Source organism: Bemisia tabaci, chromosome 7 (genome assembly GCF_918797505.1).
Source record: "Bemisia tabaci chromosome 7, PGI_BMITA_v3".
NCBI lineage: Eukaryota > Metazoa > Arthropoda > Insecta > Hemiptera > Aleyrodidae > Bemisia > Bemisia tabaci.
The window spans coordinates 36,823,503-36,839,066 of NC_092799.1; the positions used below are offsets into that span (position 1 = coordinate 36,823,503).

General features: G+C 40.8%; 2 protein-coding genes across 3 annotated transcripts in view; one reads left to right on the plus strand and one right to left on the minus strand.

Moving 5' to 3' along the window:
* Positions 1-1,457: 1,457 nt before the first annotated feature.
* Positions 1,458-6,280, plus strand: mRpL49 (mitochondrial ribosomal protein L49). Its single transcript, XM_019044111.2, has 3 exons — positions 1,458-1,743; positions 2,561-2,747; positions 5,776-6,280. The coding sequence occupies exons 1-3, from the start codon at positions 1,678-1,680 to the stop codon at positions 6,051-6,053; spliced, it is 531 nt and encodes a 176-aa protein (XP_018899656.2). The 5' UTR covers positions 1,458-1,677; the 3' UTR covers positions 6,054-6,280.
* A 1,169-nt stretch (positions 6,281-7,449) lies between these two features.
* The window catches only part of LOC109032136 (uncharacterized), a 53,260-nt gene continuing 45,145 nt past the window's right edge, over positions 7,450-15,564 (minus strand). For both annotated transcript variants that reach the window (XM_019044112.2, XM_072302195.1), the window contains 2 exons: positions 12,639-12,700; positions 7,450-11,004 (listed from right to left, as the gene is read on the minus strand). In XM_019044112.2, the coding sequence (XP_018899657.2) occupies positions 9,239-10,894 (1,656 nt within the window). In that variant the 5' untranslated portion in view covers positions 10,895-11,004; positions 12,639-12,700 and the 3' untranslated portion in view covers positions 7,450-9,238. The remainder of the gene's footprint in view (positions 11,005-12,638; positions 12,701-15,564) is intronic.

Genomic DNA, 15,564 nt, shown 5'->3' on the forward strand with positions numbered 1-15,564 from the left:
CCATGCGTTTTTTTGTTCGGTTCAGAGTTTGTATAACTGTTTCATAATTTTGTCTAAGAAGTCCTGAAAATATTAGATTTTCACTGAATTTCAAACATTAGAGTCTTTATATTTGGAGTCTTTTACTTTTTGTTGCAAAATTTTTGGAAGTTAAAAATGTAGCTTGCTGAACGCAATAAAATCATATTTTGAGCTGCCCAGAGTGGGATTATCAGACCATTTTTTATAGGATCTTTGAAGAGGATGTTTGAAAAGTATACATAAGAAGTGGTACCTATTCATTAATAGGGTTTTTAAACTTGCGCAGAGTGAGGAACTGTAAACTCAATAGGTCCAGATTGAAATTAGTCTCGGAAAGAATTAGGATGGTTCATAGGCGTTCCTTGGTGCTGTTAGATGTCCCTGTAGCCTGTAGGCTACGTATCGGTGTAAAGATGGCAATCATGATGAAAATTCAGGATCTCCGAAGAGAAGTCATGCCGAAATGATACATCTTTTAATATGTACCCCTCGTCACCGCTGATGGACAAATATTTTTTGTTAAACATACAAAAGTTAAATCCCTAGTCTGTTACTAATTACCTGAGAACAGGTTTTTTTCCCCTTTTATTTTCGTGAGTGTGTGCAAGGGTGTGTGGGTGTGTGGGTGTGTGGGTGTGAGGGTGTGAGGGAGGGGGTGTGTGTGTGCGTGTGTCGCACTTTGTGATTTTAAAGTCGCCAAGGAAACACCCAGATAAGTAGAAACATGATGTTGAATTTTCAATTTTTGAAGAATGAAAGTTATCTCTCATGCTACAGAGCCCAGGGAAAAATTTCATGAGTCGTCCGCAGCGCGCATGGCGCACGGCCCGCCTTTCATTATTACACTTCATCTAGCGTTGAGAGTTCACTAATCACTTCACACAACTAGTGTGTAATTTTAAAAGTCGAAAATTTAAAAAAAAAATTTACACGATACCTACACGAGTTTCTCCGTCAGGAAGCTCTCCCCGCCTGAAATCGGTCACCACCCGCCCGCGAAGAGAGCCGCGGTGTGCTGCCGCCAGCGCGGAACGCACACTGACGCCTACAAACCTAAGGGGATACTTCAAGCATTGCGCAATGCGTGAGGTATCCCCTTACGTTTGTAGGCGTCAGTGGGCGTTTCGAGCTGGCAGCGTACGTCGCGTCGCGCCGCAGTGTGCCATACATTTCGTAGGCAATTTTACGTCAAATTCGAAATTAGCGACTAAAAAAACATTTGTTACGAAACTTTCGTGATCTTTCAGTCATTATCCGACTTATTTCTTCCTATGCCTGAGTTTTGGACCATAGTGCGCCGCAGATGGGCGGCGCGGCGCGGCGGTCAAATGATCTCTCATGTACGTTCGTGTTATTTTGAATTTCCCGCCACGTTGATCGGTGAGCGCCGCTGCATTCAAGGGAGGTTACTGTTGCTCTTCGTGTTGTTCTCGAGCTCGCATATTTGAGGTTAAAAATAAATTCACTGAAACTGCTGGAACCAAAATCCCGCCCGAAACCCTCTCGTTCGTTGAATTTTATGTTCGGTTCGTACTTTATTTGTTTCTATCAGCCTTGCTTGGAATAACAGTATTTGCACTCAATTAATGTATTGATTTCCAGTTATACGTATCTCCTTCACAATCACGTTTTGGTCTGAGATCTGTCGCTTCCACCATGCTCCCTGTGAGAGGGTTGATCCGTGCTGTTAAACAGAATCCAAATTCTCTGAAATACCTGCAAGTAAGTATTTTCCCCTTCAGATCAGTACTATGTATTTGTCGTGACTTGTCCTTCAGCCTCTAAGTTCATCCAATTCTACTCTGTCTATCAACTTAGACCTAGGTCCCAAAGTTTGGAATACTTACATTTTAGGATTTACAGTTTTTTCGATTGATGTATGTTACCTACTTAGAACTTACGTGTTGTATGTTGAGACAAACGTCAAAGTATTGTTTACGTCACCATTCACCAGTAGTGCCACCTGACTACATGTATTAACCTGTTGAGTGGTGCGAGTTCAGAGTTAATCGGAGATTGACGTTTGTCTCAACATACGATGCGCGAGCACTGGCCCAAGACAGAGCTCATCAGTGATGGAACGAACTAGCAGAATAAATGCCAATTTGACTGCCTGGTATCTAAGAGCATCGAATCTGATTCAGTGCAAGCCCAATTAGAGGAAATGTAGCAGATGATTTGAGGCTCAGAAATAAATCGAAATATTACTATGCAGAAGTTGATGCACCTAACAAAATGCATTGGAAACTAAGCACGAAGTGTGTTATTGAACTAAATTGCCTTATAGCGTTAATTTTCTACCTTTGACAGGACGGCTTCATGGGTTATGATTAAGGTCGCGGAAGAATCAATGTTATTCCATCTCTATGCAATGTGACCTCCTCACAGGTAATTTAAATGGGCCTGACCAACATTGACCCTTTGGCAATTGAAATTTCATCCTCAAACAGTTCAGCATCTGACTCGGATAACACAATTTTTATGACATGGAGATTTCTTGATAAAGTTTTTTACTCCCATTTTGCTATTATTTTTTCAGCTCAACCTCCTGCGACATGGAAGCTACTTCACATCTAAACCGGTCGGAGATCCCAGTAAATATACAGATTATGAAATTACACAAAATCCAGAGGAATGGAAGTACGTTGAGAGGTTATTTGTGAAACCCCGTATTCCTACACCGAAACCAAAAGATTCTTATCCGTCAGGATGGACACCGCAAACTGGTAATGATTTGTTTATTAGACAATCCTTGTGAAAAAGAAATAACAATGAATTTTTAAACTGAGATTAATCCAGAACCGAATGGAGATGTTGCATGTGTGAGGAATTTGCGATTTGACTGTTGATTCTTATGTATAAGTTCGTGAGAAACACGATGGTGCTACTGGTTTTCTCTGAAATCATCTCCCAAGCTCAAAAACAGCTCTCAAGTTGAGGCCAAAATGGAGGAGATATCCCACACTATCCTGAGAGTCCACCCCTACATCAAAACAAACTCTCCATGCAAAGATAGGGGGGTCATTCCATGTCAACTCAACGAGGTTTTGAACCTTGACCTCTCGGATCATGTTCAAACTTGGTGTGCTGCAAGTTCCTGTTGAAAAAAAAATATTCCCCAAATTTTTCGGTCATTTGGTCGCTCCGTTGATTTTATATGGAATTTCAAAGTTTGGAAAAAATTGAGTTTTTTTATGACCAATAAAACTTTGAACGGCTGTTATTTTTCAACGGTTCATCGGAAAAACATGAACTAGGTCTTGTTTTGAAGCTTAGAGCCTCTTCTTTAAAAAAAAATTGAAAAAAAAAATTTGAAAATTTTTGGAAAATTTTGAATTTTCAAATTTGAATTTTTTCAAACGGGCATTTTTTAAAATTTTGCTTTTCTTTGTAGGTGATCCTTACATAATCTTAAAGCATTTTCCAAGAAACTCAAAGCTTCAAAACAAGACCTAGTTCAAGTTTTTCCGATGAACCTTTGAAAAGTAACAGCCGTTCAAAGTTTTATCGGTCATAAAAAAAGTCAATTTCTTCCAAACTTTGAAATTCCATATAAAATCAACGGAGCGAACAAATGACCGAAAAATTTGGGGAATATTTTTTTTTCAACAGGAACTTGCAGCACACCAAGTTTGAACATGATCCGAAAGGTCAAGGTTCAAAACCTCGTTGAGTTGACATGGAATGACCCGCAGGCGCAATGATACAACTATTCGACCACGGATGTAGGCATGTTGCAGCCAGCCGGATTGAAGGCGCGTCAAACTGCGAAGATCATGCAGCCGCGTTCCCTTCCCTGGCCCTGGCCGCAAACGTAAGAATACGCGTCATTATTTTCACTTTTTGTCCCGTTTTTCTATATTTAAATTGAAATATGTACTTCAACTATAACGATTCAAAAAATTTAACTGTATTCGATTCGTTTTTTGATTGAAGAAAATGGAAAAACAAGAGTAACGCGTGATTTTTATTTTTAAATCATTTCAGAAAATTTCCGGAAAACCTTCAGAAAATTACAGAAAGCTTCGTAAAACACATCGATTCAAAATAAAACATCAGTAGATGTGTGCAACGTTACAATCGGAGACAAATACGCTTCTATTCGTGCGCAGCCGTCGGTATTTCGGTTCATCCACGACAGGCGCAATGATACAACTATTCGACCACGGATGTAGGAATGTTGCAGCCAGCCGGATTGAAGGCGCGTCAAACTGCGAAGATCACGCAGCCGCGTTCCTTTCCCTGGCTGTCGCAACCGTGAAATCGCCGCAAACCTAAGAATACGCGTCATTATTTTCACTTTTTGCCCTGTTTTACCATATTTATATTAAAATAATTATTTCAACTATAACGATTCAAAAAATTTAACTGTATTCGATTCGTTTTTTGATTGAAGAAAATGGAAAAACGAGAGTAACGCGTCGAAACTTTCTATGATTTTTATTTTTAAATCATTTCAGAAAATTTCCGGAAAACCTTCAGAAAATTACAGAAAACTTCGTAAAACACATCGATTAAAAATGAAACATCCGTAAATCTGTGCAAGGTTACAATCGGAGATAAATACGCTTCTATTCGCGCGCAGCCGTCGGTATTTCGGTTCATCCACGACAGGCGCAATGATACAACTATTCGACCACGGATGTAGGCATGTTGCAGCCAGCCGGATTGAAGGCGCGTCTAACTGCGAAGATCACGCAGCCGTGTTCCCTTCCCTGGGTGTCGCAACCGTGAAATCGCCGCAAACCTAAGAAAACGCGTCATTATTTTCACTTTTTGCCCTGTTTTACTATATTTAAATTGAAATATGTATTTCAACTATAACGATTAACGATTCAAAAAATTGAATCGTATTTGATTCGTTTTTTGATTGAAGAAAATGGAAAAACGAGAGTAACGCGTCGAAAGAGTCCCCAAATAAAGTGGCAGCCCTGTTAATGTATTTGCTCCCTATCTTTGCATGGAGAGTTTGTTCTGATGTAGAGCTGGACTCTCAGAATATCGTGGGATATCCTCTCCATTTTGGCTTCAACGTGTGAGCTTTTTTTGAGCTTGGTAGTTAATTTCAGAGAAAACTAGTGGCCACATCGTGTTTCTCGCGAACTTTTACATATTCTTGAATCAACAGTCAGATCGCAAATTCCTCACACATGATCTCCATTGATATCCCTCATAATTTTTGACCATAATCATGTAGCCAGGTAGAAAAATGACTCCTCTGTTTTGGAAATCTTAATTAGCAAGCAAAATTGTGTTTGAAGAATCAGCAGGTCTTCTTTTATTGTTTCGGTACCACAGCGTTTTTCTGTACCGATGATTTTTTTTTAAAATTTTAGTTTTATCAAATATTTGCTCTAGCTGGTAAACAAGCAGAAAGGCTTCCCTGTTAAGTATCTCATAAAATAATGCCTCTAAACAGGATATTTTATTTTTTTTCTACCTATTTCGTAGTTTCCCTGACGAAAGAAGTAACTGCATTTCAATGTTGCCAAATTTTCCTGCACAAAGTGCACTCTTAATGGTATAATTTTGGGGATTTTGAACTGATTTCATTGATGTTTTGTCTGATCTCATGTGAAAATTAGACAGGTTTTCAACATAAACTATCTATGTATGTTTACTCTTGTTAAAAATTGAATCGTGAAAGTCGATTTTGCAACCTTGGAATGGAGTTACATTCCTTTGTACGGGAAACGACAATTTGTTTACCTGAAGTGTCATTGCGAACTCATTGCATTTTGCATTTTTTTTCAGTTGACCCAGAAAAATGCACTTGGTTTGTTCACCGCAACAAGGCTCACATGATGCCTGTTTATTTGGATATATCTGAACGTGGAATGAGGAGACTGACAAAAATTAAAAAGGTTGACGGTGATATCTGGGCGTTCTATAAGGAGTTAAAACCATGGCTGGAAATGGTTAATCGTGGAAAGATACTTGGAATCAAGGTGAATGAAGTCCAGCAAGAGATTTTAATTCATGGAGACCATGTAAATCAGTGTAGAAGGTTTTTGCTAGACCGAGGTTTTTAAGTTTCTAAGTAATTGTATTAAAGTTTGTACAGGATGTAAATATTGCGCAGTCAAGGGGATTTTTTTTAAAGCTCTGCAACTCAAAAAATCTTGATTTGAAAGAAAAAGAAATGTTTCCCTGATTATTTTATTTAATTTTTTTTGTTTAACTATTATCATTGGTTATATTTTTCTTACACATTGTTAGAGCTTGGCATTGATTTAAATAAAATTGAGTCAAGCAGAAATATTTAGATTTATCTATAAGAACCTAACTTTTTCCCACGTTTTTCCCCTCTAACTTCACTGATGTCATGCAAGAGGTGCTCAATCTCTGTGGAAAATTAAAAATACATATCGTCTAATAAGTAAGTCCGCAACCTCATATCTCGCTTTGCGATGTGGCAGACTTCCTGTCATACTTTATTTCTTCAGTGGAAAACTACTCAACAATAATTCTTAAAAACTACCGTGATTTTTCCTCTCTCTGCAAAGATAATTTTGCAAAAACAGCAAAGAATGATATTGATTTGTTCTCCTTTAAACAAATGAAATAGGGGCAGAGATTTTCAAACACTGCAAACGAAATAAGTGGTTGCGGACTTACAATGTCGATATGCATCTCATGTCAGTCCAAGATCCTATGGTGGAATACACTCCTCAGTGGAATGTTTTATTCCCCCATCTTTCCTTTATGCCTCCTTAAGATGAGGATCATTTCTCTAGCCGGCATGTTTTCTGCACAAACCTCAAAATCTTGAATAATGCCGCCCCCCCCCCCCCCCCCCCCCGGGACTAGATGAACAATCACTTAAATGAAATTTTCATTTAACTCACTGTATGAACCTCTCTGACTCGACATGCAAAGCTAAAAGCGGCTAAAACACACAGGTTTAAATTCTGATGAAGTACGGGGTCTCATTCAATTTTTACTTTAATAATCATTCCTCCTTTAGAGTTGTTTAGTCTTAGTGTTGCGCATAATACTTATAGGAATTTTTATGAATTGACAACATATTCTTGAATATACTTGGAATCCCTATCACAAAACTTCTCTAGAACAAGAGAACACCTTTCTAGAGATTAGGGAGAAAAATCAACTAATCCTGTGATTTCACAGAGTTTTTCTGTCATGAACACAAATGAATTGCATAACTGAATCTGTCAAGATGCTGAGAGGCTCTTTTTGCTTCTCTCCTATCAAAAGCACTTGAATGTTAAGAGATTAAAATATTTTAAATACCCAGAAAGAAAGTTGAACCTTTTTTTAAAATATTTTCTAAAGAAGAATAAATGGTCATTTTTTTGGTCAGGGCTAGTAATGTTACAATTTTTAAATTTTCAATAGGTTTGAGGTATTAATCATCACATTCCAGTAAATGAGGATCTTACTAACAAGAAAGTGGAACGACCGTGGTAAATTTTTGATTGTTTTCTGTTTTTTATTTCCTCCTTGAGAATGGTAAAATGTACAAAAACTTTAACGAGTAATAATAGTCTAATTTGCAATCAAATATAAATAAGTTAACAAAACATAATAAATTAAGAAAATAAATAAAAACAAAAACCTTAAAATTAAATTAGTGTACATTGGATTCTTAACCAGGTTGTGTCACATCTATTTATAATAAAGTGCCTGTTTGTAAAAAAGGAGCATTAGTAATGATAGAAAGGCATTGTTTAGTCCATTAGGAGTTTTCTTTTGCCTGATGTGACAAAGTTTCTGTTGGCTTAAATGAACAAGGTTTTTTACTTTCTGAACCAAGATCAGTTTGAAATTCTAAGCTTAAACTCTGGTATTGGAAGTCTAAGCTGTTGTAGTTAATAGGTAGCCAAAAAATGCATCCTTATGTAAAAAATTCAATTTTCATTCAATGGATCTCAATGGAGAAACAGAATGAAAATTACACGATTATCTCCATTTTCTGCATCCGTCAGAATTTTGATGTTTCACCTCCTAACTCTCATGAATATGAAAACTGCGGAGGAAATTTATCAGAACATAACAAGCCCCCCCCCTTCTGAATTGAATTATGTACAGCTTCTTCTTCAACCACACCAGGTTTGCTAGCTCAGTCATCTTCCATTTCTCTCGGCGTGTTCTACCGTAACAACTTCCGTTTTTGAGGAGAAAGTAGGAATGACAGGCCCAATATAGGGTACAATCCGATTTTTCATCAGTAGACTGACCTATTATGTATCATGAGAAGAACATGTGCGTCTGAAAGATATAATCAATGTTGATCGTCATAATCAAGACATAATATGTGAAAGGAAGGGGGGCGGAGATTTTTTGCCAACTGATATTTCTTATGTCAATAGAATTTTGAGCCAAATGTGTCATATTAAGCCCCCCCATAAATTGTACAGAATTTCTATGAAAAGCTGTCATTCAGAAATTAATCGTAAATTCATAATAAAGGAATTGCAAATAACATGGACACGTATGCTCTATTTTGTGTCAGTTAATAAATTTTCTCCGGCTGAAATTGTTTTTAATCGTTTTGAGTGAAGTTGTTCTGACAGCTCCTCCCTTAAAGATTCTAAATGAACTGAAGGTAATGCTAAGAAAAGAGTTAGCAAACCTGACGTGTCAACCAACAGCTCTCTATCCACTCTAAACATTTAGATAGGTATAAGTAATAAAATAGACAACAATGAATTCCAAAAATCAAAACATGAAGCATTTTTCCAACAAATGAGTTCTTCAGGATGGGGAAGTATTGTCGTAGGTACATGTCAATTGGGGAAAGGATGGAAGGAATGTTTCTAAAATGTAAATGCAAGGAGCTGAACCACATTATCAGTGAATCTGTAATGACGGGTAGTGTACTTCATCTACTAGAACTAGGAAAGATTGAACCAGGTGCTTGATGATTTTCAGGAGTCACTTAATTGCTGATAGGCATTGCATATAGTGATCAATTTTTTTGTACATGCATCCCAAGCGTCTCTTGAACCGTCCAAAACGTCTACAGATTTTCGTCAGTATCAAGTATGTTTAATAAACATAGATTTACCCATAAAAGTTTTAATATTTTCAAACAAAGAATTTCTCACGGTTCTTGATGTATCTCGCTCAAATGATTGCCTACTTTGTCAATTTTCATTATGATGGCCGTGTAACTGAGAGCTACCCCTCATGGAAATTCAGTCTCCTTTAATTGTCTGTCTCCGAGCGACCTTTCCCTGATTGACGCCTAGTTTCATTCATAGACGTGTAAAATCCTTTGGTTGTGCGGCCTCAAGTCGGCGCCGTCGAAAACGTACTCCGCGGGAAGGACGGTGAAGTCGGGGTTGGTCCTGCGCGGCGCCCTCTTCTTCCGCGCCAGGATGACGGGGAGGATCATGGCCATGGTCGCAGGGATGACACCACCACCCACTGCGGCCAGCCGGACGTCTCGCCTATGGGCGTCCGCGCCGTGGTCCGCCCTGGCAGTCGCCTTGGCCGCCCGTCCACCAGGTCGAGGCACCCGCTCTACCGTCCCGTTCCCCGTTGGCACCGCGAATCTCAGCGAGCGCGCCACGTGCTCCCTGTGCGCCTCGTCCACCGTCTGATGCGTCTTCTCTACCTCGAGGATTCCTCCATGCGTGATTTTGGTCTCGGAGCCGTTGAGCGGCGGGAGGACTTCCAGTCGAACGCTTCGCGTGGAGGCGACTCGCTCCCTCTTCGGTTCCTCCTCCTGGGAGGGGTCGAAGCGGATGGAGCGGGCCATGTTGCGGTGCCGCTGGGGGATGGAGTAGCCCTTGGTGCTGGACAGGAGGACCCAGTGGCCCTCGCCGTTCTCGGAGGGGTAGGAGGGCTTCTCGTGAGCGCCGATAGGGCCCTGGTAGACGACCTGCGTGTGCGGCTTGGGCGGGCCGTAGGACTGGGAGCCGCCCCACGGCTTGTGGCCGGAGGAGGGCTCGTCGGGCGGGAAGTCCGGCCGGCCGTCGGTGATGATGTCGGGGTGGCTGGAGCCGCCGCCCCACCCTCCGCCGCCGTGCGGGGGCCCGTAGTTGTTGTTGCTCGAGGCGAACTGGAGGTGCCCGGAGGAGATGGGCGTGTAGTGGGACTGGACGACTGGCGGCCGACCCCCGGAGCCGTACTGGTAGGAGGGCGGCTTCCAGGGTCGGTCCGTCGTCCAGGGGCTGTGCTCCGGCGAGGGCGCCCCGTACTGCGGCGTGGAGGGCGGCCCGCTCCACTGGGCCACCTCGGAGGGCACCGGCCACGTGGGTCGGTTCGGGTTCGGCTCCCACTTCTGGACCTGGCTCGAGGACCAGGCCACCGGCTCGAGGGTGACCCACCCCTGGCGGTCGTCGTAGGGGTTCTTGTGCTGGTTCGACGAGTGGTGGTACGACTTGGACTTGTCGTGGAGGATCGTGTCCACGGAGCTGCTCGTGGAGGCGATTATGTTCGAAGCCGCCCCGTAGAGGGGCTCTATGGAGTTGAGCTTGGAGTGGTGCTCGGTTTTGTTCTTCTCGCGGTACTCCCGGAGGATCTTGTCCAGCTCGGCCTGCGAGTAGGGGCGGAACGTGGGGCTGTCCTCTTGCTTGAGGTTTTGGCACGACTGAGAGTTGGACGAGCAGTCCGAGAAGCTGGCGGCGGCGGGCTCATAGCTGTTGGTGCCCGCGCCCAGCGTCGTCGTTATGTAGAGCTCGCGCCGCCATTTCGGTTCCGTGGCGGGGGTCGAGGTGTTGATGAGCTGGTAGGGCCGCGACGTGACCAGGTAGCTGTGCAAGGCCTTGGACTGTCGCTCCTGCTTCGAGCGGGCCGAGCTGTTGGAAGATTCCAGGGCCTCGTCGGCCGGGAACTGAACGGAAACGCATGTCGTGAAAGTGAACGAGACTAGAAGCCCTATCGTCGACCCGAAAAACAACATGATACTCTGCTTTGTGATTAGTTTTAATTTTGATTTTCGACTTGCTCTGCTCAGCTTGTCATCGGCTACATGCTCTGATTCACTTCCGGTCTCCAACTGCTCTGCAACTCCTGTAACACATCAATCGAGTGAAAACAAAGCGAGAGATATTTTGTGCGCTCACTGTTACGTAGTTCCAGTCCCGAAAAACTTTCACACTCGTGGACTGATACGTGAACTGGACGTATTTCTATCAAACGGAACTAAGCGCCATAGAAGGAGGAATGGGGGGGGGGGGGGGGGGCTTGGATTGGCGGGTGTTGCGGAACGCGATGCTCGTTCCGTCCTACACTCGCAATGCTTTTCCATGGCGCTTAGTTTTGTTTGACAGAACGCGCTATCCGGGATTTTAAAATCCTCAAAAGGAACTCAAATTGACGCTTAGTTACGTTTAACAGAAATACGTCCAACTGTAAAGTTCTCTTAAGCAATGGGGGGGGAGGGGGGGTCTTTTTTTTCTCTTGTCTGCTTATTTTTTCGAGGAAATCGTCTGAAGGCTCGCATGAAAATTCTAGGAAGTCTTCAACAAATTCACAAAAAACTATGTTATTACTTTCTTGCAAAAATTCAGGAAATTATTAAGAAAGGATGCCACCAAAATTTTGTAACTTCTCATTTGCGTGAAAATTGGGCTTCATTAATATCGTAAAATTTTAGGAACAAAATCTTGTCGAGGGAAAAAAAATCATGCACGTCCGACACTTTAATGATCACCGTCTCTTCGCTAAGTACAATTAATTGAACGGAAAATTTGCATCGTTACGAATCAAGGCAAAACATTTTCCCTCAGTTTCCGTACCTGATATTTTCAGAATTTCATTTGAGTAGGTACACGGATCACACTTTCTAGAGATGACAGTGGCCCGTAGGATCACGCTCGGGGCTACGTCGACTGCAAGGGTAAAAGTGCAACTCTCTAATTTATGATTTTTCTATTTTTCTCGCATTTACTTTCTTCACTCATATTGATTAAAGAAATAGAGAATAGGGTTATAGAAAACTAGAAAAAAGCCAACTTTATAAACGCCAAAGCATATGTATCTCTAACTTCCACGGTGCGCCTAAACGGCAATTTCTAGTGTGATAATTACCTAACACGACGCGCATGTGAGGTGGGATTGCTTCGTGCAGAATTGAAGGCACCTTGAAAAGGAGAAATTATTGACACGTATTGTCACTTCCATGTTGTCCAAGTTACACTGCAGGCTTTTTCAACAGTGCTGGAGACTTTGCACGCTTCTTTTGCGCGAGGATAAATCGTATCGTTGTTAACATTTTTTTAATTATCACAATTTTTACGAGACGACCTGCCTTGAACTTTTAATTCTACTTTTAAAAATTTACCGATTTTTTTTTACCGAAAAACTGTCAATTTTTTTCAAAGATTTGAGTTAGTTCTTCTTAGCTTTGCCATTTTCCCAAAACAGATATCCAATGATATTTCGGATTCTTTTTAACAACGTTTATAATAAGATTTTTCCTCTAAAAAATAAACATTTTTCAATAAAAGTAACCGTCTTTTTTAACACGCGGAAGTTAAGTTAGAATTGATTCCTGAATTATTTTATTAAGATTTTTACACTGAAGGCATATCATTTAAGTAGCTACATGTTTTGGTCGGGTTCTACTCAAAATGTAATTTTTGGAGTTAGTAACTATCCTAGGACGAGGAAAACTTTGTGAAAGAGGGTTGACTACGTCTTACCGTAGAATTCCTGCCGAGATCAATGAAGTCCATTCAGCTCATCCAGCCTGCAGCATCCCTCTCTGAAACAAAAATTCAAATCCATTTACTCGAAATGTCTTCTAATTTTTCTAGAACTCAAACCAATATAAAAATAACCAGCTTAACGAGAAAGGAGAAAGAAGAAAGTTGCATCAGCAACATTTTGGAGAAATTTCTGTAGAATTTTTCCGATGAACTCCAATATAAAAGACAATGCGTAAAAAATTATCGGAACGAGTTTGTCAAAAAAAGTCCCTCAAATTTGAAGGCGGTGGGATTTAGTAAACTGATTTGTGAAAATGGTGCGGAAACATTCTTTTCTGTCCTCTCGCCTTAGTTTTTAACAGAGAATATCATCTTGCCGCATGCATATTCGGGACGGCATACCACACGCTGCTTCGCGCACTGCTTCAAGAACTAAAGCTGCCGGAGCGCCTTCAATTTTGTCGTATGCAACACTCGTGTCCATAGAGTACGAATAGTTGTATCATGTATCATCAACATCATTGGTTGCATTGCTAATGTTGACTGAGGTTAGGACGAGAAGGCGCACCCAGTCTCATTCTCCCGTTCTCGATTAAAAATTGAATTACTCTGAAATTGCTCTGTTACAAAAAATTTTAATCGATCTTTTTTTATTTTACGGAGCGTAATTTCATCACCTCATCAGTTGATGTTAGTCGGAGAAAAAGATTGTTGTTGACTCTAAGCTATAGCAATCAGTTGTGACACAGCGCTCTTTCTCGGTGATTTTACGTCGGGCTATGTTTGAGACAGGAGAGTTGAAGAGGAAATGGACCCTAGAAATCAACTTTCGTGGTTTCGAAGTCCTTTAGCCCCCCTTGAGATTCATTCTCTGTTTAGTTCCTTGATCTCAGACTTTAAATGTACCGAGTTTAACAGAAAGGAACCAAGTCACATAAGCTATTGCCACATTTAACCGGACAATTAAATGAGCTTGTTCAGCAATTCGTAATTCTTGCATTTTTGGAAACTAGAGAGTGCACAGAGTTCACAGGAATTTTCCCCGATTTTTTTGAGCAATATTAACCCACGAAATACGAGTCCAAAAGTCCGTATTTTGGGCTCCCATTTAAACGCGCGCCGCTTGGCCCATCTCAAAATGGCGCCCATTTTCTCCGTCCGGCGGTGGCCACACTTTTGACCCGGCGTGCCGGCGGGTACCTCTGCATGCCTCTGCCGTGTGTGGGTCGTATAAACAAACGAAGATTGATAACACAAATGATCCAAGCAACTCGAAATCTCTTAATATTAAATGATTTAAATCCATTTTCGACTTCAACCAAGCACTTGGCAATAATATTCATCGTATTTTACAACCAGGAGCCACGGCCTATCGGCTCATTCTAAGGTGCATTCTGAAAATCAGTGTTACAAGTCCAGTGTCCAAACCCAGACTTTCTTCCTTTACTTTTTTTTGACCATTCTCTTTTCATTTTCGCCTCAAATCAAATGTTTAGCAGTTTCTTTGTCTTGAGTATGTGGTCCTGAATTCATTCAAGAGTTAGAAGTTCACCATTTATTTAGTATTATAGCCTTTTGACCTCTCAAGCTTTACCGATATGATCTCATGTAGTTCGAGGTTTCTTTGGCCCAAACCAAGTGATTACACATCTGATGTGTGTCTTATGGCTCTTCAAATTCGCAGTTTAGAACTAAATCAGAAACTACAGTTACTTAATCCAGTTCTGCTCTCTTGTTCAATGTTTGTCATAAGTGTTTGTTCGTGTCTGTTCTTTATAAGTGACCACTGTAGTGCATATACACAGTTATGCTATCGGTACAGGTATTATTTCTTGTTTTCTACAGTCAGGACTTTCTCTTAAGCGCAATAATTTACCAAAGAAATTCACCTAGTTGCGTAAATAATTTGGTGTATAGATATTCTGTTAATGTCTCCTTGCGGTGATGCAAAGTTTCTGAGATCTGTCATAAGTGGATTTTGCATTTAGACGGTCACTCTTGTCTGATAAAATTACTGCTCTAGCAGCTTCAAATTTATACTTTGATCTCTGATTCATCACTAAATGACACTCGTGCGGTGTCATTTATCTTTAATCAGTTCAAAGCTATTTCGACAATGAATCATCAAAGGTCCGATCGAAGAAGGAATTTTCTGGTGAGTGCTGTGGCTGAACCGACATCACAACTCTACTATTGAAAGCATGAACCAAGACATGATCATTCGTCTGGAAGTGGAAATATTTTGCAACTCATCAGCAGGCCGATTATTGAAGGCTTAGAGCAACCCGACAAGACATCAAATTCCGATATATTGCATGGATAAGATAGGGCTATGTCTTTTCATGTCGGGCTGACATAGTTTCAATAATCGGGCAGCTGGTAGTTTAACAGGTAAGATTTGTAAAGTCACTTAGGTATTACAAGTTACATTCGCATCTCTTGTGGAACAGTTTATGTAATTATGCTTACCTTTGTGGAGATTAATTGATAACAAAGCGAGCATATCAATATCATAGCCTAACTAGAAAACCACTTACGTAGATTCACAAAGTTTCAGACTTTCTGTTTCTCTTCGATTATAAAATCATGCAACGAAATGTTACAAATATCATCCCCAGATAACCTTAACCATGTTCCTGACTTTATCTTATGGGAGGATGTAATTCTATGTCTTTTCAAAATCCTTCCATTCGTCTGTACCTGAGAAATTCAGTAAACCAGCCGACTTTCGGACTTTTAACAAGAATCGTCGGCAACTTTACCATTGAAATGATTCTTAGGTGTTTTTGAACAAAGAGATTTTATTAAAATTTTTGTTGGACAGGTTTGATTCACCTTGAATTCTTAAATAGAGAGAAAAAAAACATTTTCTTCACTATAGAAAGAAATGAAACTGACCAAGCTGTAGGTAGGTAAGTAG

Coding starts and splice junctions, on each gene's coding strand:
- mRpL49 (XM_019044111.2), top strand. CDS start 1,678: ATGCTCCCTGTGAGAGGGTTGATCCGTGCTGTTAAACAGAATCCAAAT. Junction 1,744..2,560: donor ATTCTCTGAAATACCTGCAA/GTAAGTATTTTC, acceptor TTATTTTTTCAG/CTCAACCTCCTGCGACATGG. Junction 2,748..5,775: donor AGGATGGACACCGCAAACTG/GTAATGATTTGT, acceptor ATTTTTTTTCAG/TTGACCCAGAAAAATGCACT.